The sequence below is a fragment of the Podarcis cretensis genome, assembly GCF_951804945.1.
Source record: "Podarcis cretensis genome assembly, chromosome: 1".
Lineage (NCBI taxonomy): Eukaryota > Metazoa > Chordata > Lepidosauria > Squamata > Lacertidae > Podarcis > Podarcis cretensis.
In genome coordinates this window covers 4,643,346-4,656,824 of record NC_137170.1, presented here as the reverse complement: position 1 = coordinate 4,656,824, position 13,479 = coordinate 4,643,346, and the positions used below count along the sequence as shown (strand labels likewise).

The 13,479-nt window shown below is 45.5% G+C and overlaps 1 protein-coding gene across 3 annotated transcripts; it reads right to left on the bottom strand.

Annotated features, from left to right (window-relative positions):
• Positions 1-272: 272 nt before the first annotated feature.
• GNPNAT1 (glucosamine-phosphate N-acetyltransferase 1) lies at positions 273-12,612 on the bottom strand. 3 transcript variants are annotated; one of them, XM_079963330.1, is made up of 6 exons: positions 12,512-12,612; positions 6,099-6,295; positions 5,475-5,537; positions 4,338-4,465; positions 4,183-4,244; positions 273-1,458 (listed from the first exon to the last, which is right to left on the bottom strand). In XM_079963330.1, the coding sequence occupies exons 2-6, from the start codon at positions 6,268-6,270 to the stop codon at positions 1,311-1,313; spliced, it is 573 nt and encodes a 190-aa protein (XP_079819456.1). In that variant the 5' UTR covers positions 6,271-6,295; positions 12,512-12,612; the 3' UTR covers positions 273-1,310. The 3 variants fall into 3 exon arrangements, with proteins under 3 accessions (XP_079819456.1, XP_079819455.1, XP_079819454.1); XM_079963329.1 differs by lacking the exon at positions 12,512-12,612 and adding an exon at positions 12,215-12,436; XM_079963328.1 differs by lacking the exon at positions 12,512-12,612 and adding an exon at positions 12,253-12,436.
• Between the last annotated feature and the right edge of the window lie 867 nt (positions 12,613-13,479).

Here is a 13,479-nt window from a genome sequence, read left to right as displayed (position 1 = left end):
TCCGCCTTGCTTACCAGGGTCTGGAAGGCTCTCGCACATTTTCCTGGCTATAGTTTAAAGGCCAGTGGAATCAGCAATCTCATTTAGAACTTTTAAGTTGTGGATTAGCCCCCCTCCACAGGTTATGGTCCACTTAACTTCAAACATGTTCTCCATCCAACAGTATTCAATTGTCCCATGTGGATGAACTCCACTAACACTTCTCAAATTACCCAAGTAAAACAGCAGGCCAAGTAGAGCACACCTAGACCAATGAAGAAGGAAGACCATAATTCGAAAGATTTTAACAGCCTTCATTTATTTATGTCTTAACAGTGCTTTTTAAAAAACCTGAATAAATAAACTTTAGTCACCCCCCAGTAAAGTTTTTAGACTACCACAAAATGCATGAAATCCGCTTACAGTAGCCCTCAGTAATATTTTATAAAGCCATTTACTCGACTACAAAAATTTTCTGCAGTGCCCTTCATTTGCTTGTAATGCCCAAGACTGCCCCCTTCAAGTTGAAATGGTGGGAGAAAAGTTGTACCGTTATTGGCGGCTCATGGCAAGAAGTGCTATGTGGCTTTATCTAAGGCCCCAAAGCATGGGGGAGCCTCTGAGATGTGGATTTGGGATGTGGAACATCTGCCGAGCGGGTTAGCATGGCAGAAGATTGTTTTTGCAAAGCATATATGTGATATAGCCCATGCTGGAAAAGAGGGCCCCCTGGCCCCGCAGCCTTTTCACAGCTACAAGAGATAAGAATACAATATTTTAAAAATGCAGGTTCTTTGTATAAGCAATAATTTTTACCAATTGTGACTGCTAGGGGACTAACAGAATCGCTCAGGCCACTGCACGACAAATCAATCATTGCTGGGCTCTTCTGGGGCCCATGAAGATCTGAGGCGTACCAATGTCAAGACCAGTGACAGCCTGGTACAGACCTTGCATTTCTCCTACCCACATGACTAGAAATCTCGCAAGTCAGTCCTGCCTCATTAACCACCGCTGAATTGGCAACACAAAGCAGCACAAGAGTTAGAAAAATACAAGGCAAGAAAGGAATCAGGTAAAAATATAGCCTTTGGTTAAAAACCACCCCCACCTGGCAACCACCCCCATCTTTCACATCCCAGCTAGCAAAAAGCATTAACAGTAGGAAATGGCTTCTAAAATGTTTCCTGTCAGCAAGGAAACCTAAATCAAAGTCTGCTGTACTGTATTTGTTGTCCCATCTCTGGAGGTGTTAATTTCATTTGAGACAAAGAGAAAAGAGACAGTCCTCCACCAACAGTCCATTACATGAGATTACAGCTGGAAGTTCTTTAATTGAAGAATCTTTGATACATGTAGTTTTCTTCAGATACTGAATATCCAAATTTTTCATAGAAAGCAACATTTTTTGGCTGACACTCGAGAGTGATTTTGTAGCAATTCAGTCTCTTACTTAGCAATGTGAGAGTCGACATCAATCTAGAAGAAGAATAAGAGGAGGAGTTAATACAGCCATACCTTGTGTTGCGTTAGGTTCACGTTGCGTCTTTTTGGCTTGCGAACGCGGCAAACCCGGAAGTGGATACTTCTGGGTTTTGCTGTGCGCATGCAGAAGCGTTCTGCGCGCTTTGCACATGTGCAGAAGCGCTCTATTGCGCCCCGTGGTTGCGCAGAAGCGCCACTCTAGTTGTAGACTTTTCGGGGTGCGAATGGCACCCCAAAATGGATCGTGTCCGCAACTAGAGGTACCACTGTACTCTGAAACAAACTGTATGGGTATACTCTTGCAAAAGGATGTCAAACTGCATGTACCAGGCAACCGTGAATCTACACATCAGCACTGCTGCTGCCACCATGCCCAAATGGATAGTAGAAGCCACTTTTCAGCAAAGGGAAAACAGGAAGCTCCCACTTCCCAACCCTAACCCTGCAAGGAATGAGTGGAAGGAGACAAGAATTGCAGAGGGAGAGTATACAGTAAGATACATCATTGTGATTGAATAAGGAAAGTCCAAAAGGAGTCTCTTAACTAGGGCAGGGGTTCTCAAACATTTTCTCCGGGCCACATGTTCAGGATAAAAATTAGCTTCTGTCAAACCAATTTTTTTTAATTGATAAATACATTGGAAAACAAAAAGAAGCAACTCCTAGCAGTGCTTGGTTTATAACCCAGAACACAACTACTTTATAATATGATCATGGGACATCCAGAAAGTATAAAACAATGCAGCTACATAAGAACAGGAATCATTCCAAAATATTAATGAGCCTCTTACATATGTACCTTAAGGATGTATACAGACCCAATAAGAGGTGTGAGCTTGCTTTTGCCGAGTAATCTCCTTTGTATTAGGTCTAATTTGAGGCAAACAAACTCATCAGCACAAAGAAGCCTTTCTCTTTTCTGATCGTTCACATTTGTCAAGAGTTGAAAATCCCTGTTCACTACAAGATATCATGGGGAACTAGAAGAATGGCCGATGCTCTTGAAGATAGGTGTGAATACTGTTTCTGGTTGTATATCCTCCCTCATACTACACTAGACTGAAATGCTTAAAAGTTTATTTGATTGTCCTTACATCTTCCTGCCACCCTTGCCTCCCTCTCCTGCCACACCCTTTGAGAACCACTGAACTAGGGAGACATTCCTTTCGAAGGAGGTTTGAAGTGTATACCTTGGCAGGGTCCTGCAATTTGGGTACAGATTAAATGCCCAAAAGGCAAGCAAAGAACTATGCCAGTTGGAAAGTATAGAAGCACAATGAGTCCAAACGGAAATGGGGTGTTGTTAACTTTACATCCAAAGGAGATCAAGGGCTGTGTTTTAGCCAAATAACCTAATAAGGTAGGTTACAAATAAACTGGCTTCAGGTGAGACAGGGTTTGGGGTGTGTGCGTATGGATGTGAATTTGGAGCTTATGGAGAGCTATCTGGTTAGTGTTACTAGGCTGCATACTCAGCAATTAGAAGGTTCCATGTTAAATCCCTGGCATCTCTTAAGAAACACTGGATAGCTGCTGTCATTTTCTGTAGACAATACTGAACTGGATAGACCAAAGATCTGACTGTACAGTGGTACCTCGGGTTAAGTACTTAATTTGTTCCGGAGGTCCGTACTTAACCTGAAACTGTTCTTAACCTGAAGCACCACTTTAGCTAATGGGGCCTCCTGCTGCTGCCGCTCTGCCGGAGCACAATTTCTGTTCTCATCCTGAAGCAAAGTTCTTAACCTGAAGCACTATTTCTGGGTTAGCAGAGTCTGTAACCTGAAGCGTATGTAACCCGAGGTACCACTGTATAAGACAGCTCTTTATGTTCCCATAAGCCCAACGCTCCCAGCTACGGCATCACACTTCCGGAAGTGCTTAAGAGACTCAAATCAGGGTGATGAAGCTGTGGCCCACCAGATCAACTCTGACCATACGTCATACTGGGCGCGGCTGGTGTGAATTGGTCCAACATCATTTGGAGACCCACAAATTCCCCATCCATGGGCAAAGGGTATGAGCTGTAAAATTGCTGATTCAAGCGTTAAGAGAACTTGTCATAGAGCTAAGTGGTCTTCAAAAAGCCACTTCCCTCAATACAGGAATAATACCAGCCCCATATTACAGAATGGTTGCAAAGAATGAATATGACTAGTTTGGGACGCTTGAAAGGTGTTACATAAATATCAGTTTATTGCTTTAGAAGAAGTTTAGCCTTGCAGAATGTGTGCTTGGGGGAGGGCGTCAGACACCATTGGTGATTTTTATTGCTATTGTTATTTTTTTATTAAATTTCTGTATCGCCATTCATCCAAGGGTCACGGGGCAGCTTACAGTATAAAAACAAAAAAATGCATAACATAGTAACAAGCAAACACCACCCCTCCTACAGTTCAAAAGGCCATAGCTTTCTTAATCTGCCAAAGCCCTGGCAGAAGAGGAAAGTTTTTGTCGGGCTTAAAAATAATGAAGGCACCAGGTGAGCCTCCCTGGGAAGAGAATTCCACAAGTGGGGAGGCACCTCGGAAAAGGCCGTTCTCATAGAGGAGGCACACAAAGAAAGGCCAGAATGATTGCAAGGACTGGGTTGGTTCATATGGCGAGAGGCGGTCCTTGCCCATTTGCTCACTTAGGTCTTGTGGGGCATGTAAGAGGCAGTTGGCACCACTCCCCACAACCCGGCTGGTAAGCTAAGGACGATGAACAGCCACTTACAATTTCCCAAGTTGTTTTCCTCTGCATTCTCCGCTTACAACAACGTCTTCTATTCTTCCCCTCTGTGAAGACAGGCAATACCACTTAGCCGCTGAGTACCAGAAAGTGCCAGAACTTATTCACAGCAAGAGTATTTCCCGCACTACCCAACATACCTTTGCACACGAGTGAGTAAACTTGTGTTCTATGACTAAAGTTGCAGTAGCCACAATCTCTCCTAGAATAGTATCTTCCACTACTGTAACGTAGTAGTCCCCAGAACTCTTCATGTGTTCAAATGTTTCTAGAAAATACAGGTAGGAGCATTCTTGGTAAGAGGATCTACATTCCCCTGGTATGAGGTTTTCCTATAGCTCTGCTCAGGTTTGCATACCCAGATTATTATTATTATTACTACTACTACATATATGGGACACGGGTGGCGCTGTGGGCTAAACCACAGACCTAGGACTTGCCGATCAGAAGGTTGGCGGTTCGAATCCCCGCAACGGGGTGAGCTCCTGTTGCTCGGTCCCTGCTCCTGCCAACTTAGCAGTTCGAAAGCACGTCAAAGTGCAAGTAGATCATTAGGTACCGCTCTGGTGGGAAGGTAAACGGCGTTTCCGTGCGCTGCTCTGGTTCACCAGAAGCGGCTAAGTCATGCTGGCCACATGACCCGGAAGGTGTACGCCGGCTCCCTCGGCCAATAAAGCGAGATGAGCGCCGCAACCCCAGAGTCGGCCACGACTGGACCTAATGGTCAGGGGTCCCTTTACCTTTACCTTACTACTACATACATACTTGCTTACTTACTTACTTACTAAATTTGTATCCCAGGGCAGTTGACAACATAAAAATACAAAATGAGAACACAAAATAAGCAAAAGCAAACCAATAACCTCCCCTCCCACAAACACATTTAAAAGGCCCTAGAATGTTCAATAAGCCAAAGTTATAGTTATAACTTTGTTATAAGAAAGGCCTAGTTATAGAGAAACGATTTTGCCTGGCACCTAAAAACGATCTGCCAGGATATACTGCACCTAACCCTTGACAAGCAGGTGAATAGAATGTGAGGGTCTCTCATGGGGAAGGCAAGTGATGTGTAACTGTCAATGTAGTCAAATGTATAGGCTGCCCAATGACTGGGTTCCCCCTGCTTTTTTTGCTACTTAAACCACTCCTCACACCCATGAACTCATGATTTACCAACAAGGCATCTCTTTTAGAAGCCAAGCAAGGTCGGTGAGACAGCTGCACTGAAGCAAACCCCCTGTTCCCTTCATCCAAGCTGCAAAATACAAGGTACTCACTGATGAATTTCTCAGGGCTGACAATTCCTGTTTCTGTCAGTTGACCTAAAACTTTTAAAAAGCCTGCAAGAGAGAGAAAGGGTTTGCATAAATGTATTTTTCAAGGCAAGCACAAAACTCAATATTCAAGTAGAGATTCCACAAGTAGTGTCCACAATTCAGTGTCTGGAGTGATGTGGGATACAAAAACCAAGGAGCCACTACAATACAGTTTTTCAAGTGTAGTGAAATGGGCAAGATTTTTAGACAGCCCTTCAGCAAAGCTATCAGGGCAGCATAGAATAAAGTTAATAAAAACACCCCCAAAAAATGGGAAATCGCACACAAAATAGCAGAGGAGAGGAACCACACAAAACCTAGCAAAGCATTCAGAATTATTTTTCTTTGGCGATCACTCGTAGCTGAGTAAGATTGTCTTCCATAAACACAGAATTATATTAAGCCCCTCCTATCCAAGACCAACAGTTGTGCTCTTCTTACAATGCATTTTCTACAAAACTATCCAGTGTAAGACTTAATAGTTTGCTCTGGCCGTTGTCCTCGAATGCAGTCCTGGGTTACGATGTGCATATGTAGCCTTTGAGTTCAAGTGGACTTAGGCGTTCAGAGAAAAGTGAGCTGTACCTTTGTTGATGTCGGCAATGCAAATCGGTCGCAAAACTAAACCACTGCCTGGTTCCACAGGAGAAATAGCAGGGGAAAACGTCACGGTATTCTGACTCCAGTCCAGTTCCTGAAGGAGGCGAGGGTCATACAATGGCGTGGTGTCAGGCTTTACTGTTGCTGCAGGCATCATGGCAGCTGAGACTGTAACTGGCGTACTGGAATTGAAAAACACAATGATTCACATTTGGAAATAGTTTAGCGTTTCTATGTTTCTTGCTCGTTTTAAGTTTATTTACTGCCTTTCTAACCCCATGCAGTTACTCAATGTGGCTAACAGCTTTTGGGTGTTTCAGTCCTTAGACCAGCCTTAAATAATGCCAAACTGACCTTTGTCTTGTCCTAAACTTTCCAGGCAGCCTATGGCTCTGCTCCCAATTTTGACTTGCCTTCTGTCCCAGTAAAAGATAAAGGGACCCCTGACCATTAGGTCCAGTCGTGACCGACTCTGGGGTTGCCGCGCTCATCTTGCTTTATTGGCCGAGGGAGCTGGCGTACAGCTTCCGGGTCATGTGGCCAGCATGACTAAGCCGCTTCTGGCAAACCAGAGCAGCGCATGGAAACGCCGTTTACCTTCCCGCCGGAGCGGTACCCATTTATCTCCTTGCACTTTAACGTGCTTTTGAACTGCTAGGTTTGCAGGAGCAGGGACCGAGCAACGGGAGCTCACCCCATTGGGGGATTCGAACCGCCGACCTTCTGATCGGTAAGTCCTAGACTTTGTGGTTTAACCCACAGCGCCAGTGCAAATACACAAATTTTTCCCCAGGTTAAGAAATGCTAGAAAAATGGCATCTAGAACACAGGAATAATTTAAACTATTCCTTTCAGGCGCCAAGAGAGATAAGAATTTGACAAGGGGCTGCTGTTGCTCCTCTTCCAAATATCTTTTAAACTAGCCATGTTCCTTACTTTAACTCACAGCTAAAACATAAAATCGTAATAATGCATGTGATTCAAAGATACCATCTAAAAATATTTGACACTTGTACCGAAACTTTCAGAAGTTAAAATATCATATCAATGCCACCATATCAATGCCACCCTTCTGAAATGTAAGATAAATAAGAACATGATTGCATAGCAGCCTATTACCTTGATGTCTCTGACGCAACAAAAGGTTAACATTAAAGCAATATTTATTTTTTCATCAGACAGGTTCTTTGAACTAAAAAATACACCAGGATCTGGGGTTAAACAAACACCCCAAGCACAGAATATGAACTTTTAGATAACCATGTTTGTGTTTGGAGGGCTTTCTTTTCTCAGGGGAACAAAATTACAAAACATTTTACAGAGCAAGGGCTACTATCATTCACACTGTAATTTGTGCAGACCACAAAATTACAAGAAATTAGCATTATTCCAGCCAAGAGAGTGAGCTTTCTCTTATAGTCTGCCTAAAGCTAGTCATCTCCGCAAAGACTGAAAGTAGGTAGCCAATTTCATCTTTCCCCTTTTGTGTATCAGCAGGCAAGAGGGAAGGGTCTTGTACACACCAACGATCATTTTCCCACGCTAATGTTCATAAGCCAAAATGAGTGCCAGCAGAACTCACTGCCCCAATTCTTGGCTACCCTTAAAACGTGATCTATAAGGCGATCCAGACTAAAACTTCCATCATTGCTGACCATGCTGGTGGGAGCTGCAGTTCAAAACATCTGGAGGGCAGCAGGTTGGGGATCTACAGGATGCAAAGTGTTAAGGGGAGGATTCAAAGTTCCCTTTCCCAGGCAGTATAGCAGAAGTAGAGAACCTGGATCCTCCAAGTGTTGTTGACTCCAACTCCCATCAGTCCCAGCCAGAATGGACAGTGAAAGGGATGATGGAAGCTGGAGTCCAAAGGCACCTGATCACAGGTTCCCCCATCTTAATAATAATAATAATAATAATAATAATAATAATATGTTTAATATATACACACAGACACACCCTGCCCCCCCGGCCAGAGCCGGGCTCAGGGCGGCTAACACCAATAAAATTACAATAAAACATAATAGGGGAAAACAAACAAACAAAAACCAGTTTATTAAAATACGGGTTAAAATACAATTTAAAATGCAGCCTCATTTTAAAAGTAACCCATAGATCAGAACCATAAGGGGAGGCAAACATAAGGGTCAGGGGAGGCAAACATAAGGGTGTCTGCTGTTCATAGGAAGAGGCAAGAATTCCACTGGCCAAATCCAGACCTAAAGCGATGCCAGCTCTCTTTTCTTGACACCAACACCTCTTTTGCAAGGTGTACAGATCCCTGTTCAACATACAGAAATAAGTTCTGCAGCTGAGTCAACCGTTAAGGGTGGGAATGAAATGAAGGAAACGTTTGCTATAATGTGAAGAAAGCAAACAAGGAAATAGCTGGCTACATTTTGCATCCGTGTACTTTTGCAGAAAAGTGGGTGTGAATTCATAGTTATCCTTCTCGTCTGACTTGGCACGCCATTCTAAAAAAGCAACCCCTTCCTGTTTTGAGCTCAACTCTCTTTGGCTGACAGAATTACATTTTACTGGATATTTATTTCAGAGACGTGGATGTTCCACAACTCTCACTAGCTGCCAGCATCTTCCCTTCTAACCCACTGTGGTGAAATGCTTAAGGAGCGGTGGAACAGGGTGTGGGAGATCGAGAATTCAAATCCCACCCTGCCAAGAAGCTCGCTGCGTGACCTTGGGCTAGTTGCTGTCTCTTAGTTTAACTTTCGTCTACTTTGCAGGGTGGTTGTGACGATTAAACGGAATTGTGTGCATCACCTTGTGCTCCTTGAAGGAAAGGTGGGATATAAATGTAATAATAAATAATAATAATAAAATTTTGTTTATATCCCGCCCTCCCCAGCCGAAGCCGGGCTCAGAGCGGCTAACAACAATAAAAGTAACACAGTTTACATAAAATCACAATCAATTACCATATTTTTCGTCCTATAGGGCGCACCGGCCCATGCCTTGCATACGCCTGCCCAAAGCATGGGGCACCCTCTGGAGGGCTCCCTGTGCTTCGGGCAACAGGCTGCCGCCCCAAGCCTTGCGCGCTCGGTGGGAGTTCCTGCCGGGCGCGCAAGGCTTGCGGACACTCGCCGGGGCTGCAGGCTGCTGCCCGCAAGCCTTGTGAGCCCGCGGGAACTCCCACGAGGCTTGCAAGGCTTGTGGATAGCTTCCTGAAGCCTGGAGAGTGAGAGGGGTCGGTGCACACCGATGCCTCTCACTCTCCAGGCTTCAGCGAAAGCCTGCATTCGCCCCATAGGACGCACACACATTTCCCTTTCATTTTTGGAGGGGGAAAAGTGCGTCCTATGGGGCGAAAAATACGGTAATTGAAATGCATTCTAAAATCAATTCATTCTAAAATCAATTCAAAATCAAACTGACGGCAACCATTGGGCTAGAGTTCTATGAGGATTACAGAAGGAGGGGGTCAGGCTGTGCCTTGCCCAAAGGCCTGGTGGAACAGCTCTGTCTTGCAGGCCTTGCGGAAAGATGTCAAGTCCTGCAGGGCCCTAGTCTCTTGTGAAAGAGCATTCCACCAGATCGGAGCCACAGCCAAAAAAGCCCTGGCTCTAGTTGAAGCCAGCCTAACCTCCCTGTGGCCTGGGATCTCCAAGATATTTTTGTTTGAAGACCGTAAGGTCCTCCGTGGGACATTCCAGTATGAGGGTCCTAGGCCGCATAGGGCTTTAAAGGTTAAAACCAGCACCTTAAACCTGATCCTGTACTCCATCGGGAGCCAGTGCAGCTGGTATGGCTGTGAATGTGATCCCATGGCAAGGACCCCGTAAGGAGTCTCACCACGGCATTCTGGTCTCTGGCTGTTAACCCAAAAGTTGGTGGTTTGAGTCCCCCCAAGGACGGCTAAGGGCAGGATTCATGCATTGCAGGGGGCTGAACTAGATGACCCCTGGGTCCCTTCCAACTCTACAATTCTATGAATAACCCATAAGAACCAATGTAAGAAAAGCCTTCTTCTATCAGGCCAAAGATCTGCCTAGTCCAGTATCTTGTTCTCACGGGTAATAATAATAATAATAATAATAATAAATTATTATTTATACCCTGCTCATCTGGCTGGGTTTCCCCAGCCACTCTGGGCAGCTTCCAACAAAACACTAAAATACATAACTCTAAATTCCTTTTCCTGGCACTCAAGTGTCGGAAACGTATAACTGAATGCCTTGATGTGGGTTATCTGTGAGAGGTTTAGTACTGTGGCCCTACCTTATTTATGTACCCCTATGATGTTTTAGTTTATAATTCTGTATTGTGTTTTATTTCTGACTATCAGTCGAATAAAGGAAATTGGATTGGACTAAAATACAATGGGACGCAGGTGGCGCTGTGGGTTAAAGCCTCAGCGCCTAGGGCTTGCCGATCGAAAGGTCGGCGGTTCGAATCCCTGCGGCGGGGTGCGCTCCCGCTGCTCAGTCCCAGCGCCTGCCAACCTAGCAGTTCAAAAGCACCTCCGGGTGCAAGTAGATAAATAGGGACCGCTTACCAGCGGGAAGGTAAACGGCGTTTCCGTGTGCGGCTCTGGCTCGCCAGAGCAGCGATGTCACGCTGGCCACGTGACCCGGAAGTGTCTCCGGACAGCGCTGGCCCCTGGCCTCTTGAGTGAGATGGGCGCACAACCCCAGAGTCTGTCAAGACTGGCCCGTACGGGCAGGGGTACCTTTACCTTTACCTTAAAATACATAACCTATTAAACATTAAAAGCTTCCCTAAACAGGGCTGCCTTCAGATGTCTTCTAAAAGTCTGGTAGTTATTTTTCTCTTTGACATCTGGTGGGAGGGCGTTCCACAGGGAGGGTGCCACCACCGAGAAGGCCCTCTGCCAAGCAGATGCCCACTGGAAAGCCCACAAGGAGGAGGGGGGGCTTCTTTCCCTGCTTGCAGTGCCCAGCCACTGGGATCCCTCAGCGATGCTTCTCAGTATCTCCTCTCACGACGACAGGAGTGCCCCAGGTATCTCCAAGTCAGCTGCCAGCTCTGACAACCAGGAGGCCAGACAGACGCTTTCTTCAACCCCCACAACAACCCTGTGAGGTAGGTTAGGCTGAGAAGAAGGGAATGGTCCAGGGAGAGCTTCATGGCCAAGGGAGGATTCGCACTCTGGTCTCCCATGTCCGAGTCCGAAACTCTTAGCCACATATATAGATATATGCATAGATATATAGAAATTTGGAGAGTCTTTCTATAGGAAGTGTGCATGCAAACAAATATACTTCAGAATAAACTTAGTTGGTCTCTAAGCTGCTACTGGGCAATTTTTTAATTTTTTAATATATTTCGGGAGAGTCTTCTAGCCCTGGAACCTGGACTTGAGGGCTGTCCCTCACACTGGGCATCAGCAAATCCAGCTCCACAGCAGATCGTACCTGAATCAGTTTATGCACCCAGTATGCATTTCTGCCACAGATCACTCGGGTGTAGCAAAAAGGAAGGTTGAGGGGAGCATCTTGCAAAGAAAACGTGCAAAAATAAGAGACAAGTGCCCACGCAACCCTGCCGCCCGGGGGCTGCGATCCCAGACTGGCACCTGCCATAGCTGTCAAATTTCAGATTTGAAATAATAATAATAATAAATTTTATTTATATCCCGCCCTCCCCAGCTGAAGCTGGGCTCAGGGCGGCTAACAACAATCAAAATAATCCAACGATTCTAAAAACATTTCATTATAAAAATTAATTAAAATCAAATTGAAAATAAGGGATCAGCAGCCTCACCTGTCCCGGGGAGCCTCGAAAATAAGGGGTCGGCAGCCTCACCTGTCCCGGGGACAGTCTACGGGATAGCAGCGGGAAACGTTGCTGGAATAAGGGAATTTTCCGCAAAAAAAGGGGAAGGTTGACAGCTATGGCACCTGCCATGCTACAAATAATAATAATAATAATAATAATAATAATAATAATAATAATTTATTATTTGTACCCCGCCCATCTGGCTGGGTTTCCCCAGCCACTCTGGGCAGCTTCCAACAAGGATGAAAAATACACTAAAATGTCACATATTAAAAACTTCCCTGAACAGGGCTGCCTTCAGATGTCTTCTGAATGTCAACCCCCCCCCTCCTCCAAGAGCTTACCTGGGAGGCGCCGCCACACCTGCAAGGGGGGGACCAACCTGGCAAGGTCCTTGCAACCCTTGAGGCAACCGGCAATATTTTATCCGCCGCCCCAAAGGGAAGAAGTATTGAGGAGCTGGGCTCGCCTGGAAGCCCCCTTCCACCTGACGGACCGGCTAGTCGGCCGGCGCTCTGCCCATGCTCAGAGGCACTCTTGTCACCCTGTAGGTTCCCTAGGGCTCTCCCCGTCTCCTCCCCCACCCCCCGTTGATTGACTCCCCCCTCGCCCACGCGCGCCCACCTCACCCGCGCACTTACCCTCCGCGTGCACGCGCCGCGCTCTCCCGCCTTCTCCCCCCCCCCGCCCCCTCGCGAGACGCCGGCTGAGGGGAGAAGCGGCCAGGCGCCTCCCAGCGCGCACGCGCAGGATCCCGGCGGCGGGAGTAGCGGTGACTGACGTGGCGGCTCGCCGGGAGGGGCGGGGCCCGGAGGCCGTGGGAAGGAGCCAATCGGGAAAGGGCGCTCCTTGCCTAGCCCCGCCTCCTTTACCACTCACTCGCTCCATCTCCCTCCCGCAAGGGCCAAAGAATGCCAGGCTGGCCAGTGCGCATGCGCTTTGCCTCTTAAGGAAGACAAGCGGGGCGGGGAAGATGGAATGCCGAACGCCCCGGGGCGCGCATGCGTACTGCTTTTCCATGCTTCCGCGTGGTCCCGTTCAAAAAGCGCGATATATTTAAATGTCGTTCTTGTTATCGTCGTTATTGCTATTATTGTTATTATTATTATCATTACTATGTATCATTTATTTATTTTTATCTTTATCTTTATTGAAGAGATAATATTAGAGAGAAAGCATGGATTAAACATTACATCCAAATATTCAAAAAGAAAAAGAAAAAAATACAGAAAAGGTAAAAATATAAAAAGGAAATAAAAGAAAAAAAAGAAAAATGATAATAAATGAAAAATGAAAAAGAATTAGCCAAGTACACAAAATTGTTCAAAACTGATACAAAAAGTAATATGAATATTCCATAAACCAGGTTCTCAGAAATAAATTACATTTGTAATCCTTCTTTTCTTTCTTTCTTTCTTTCTTTCTTTCTTTCTTTGCAGTCACTTTCTGTTCCGGAAAACTAGTTTGAATCCCTGCTATATTAGTTGACTTCCCTCTATCTCTTTGCAGTTTCAACGCTTCTCTTGAGTGACAAATATTCTGTATTCATTTATTAAAATCAGTTTTTTCCATTATATCTGTGAGATTAATCTTAAGCACAACCAAGTAG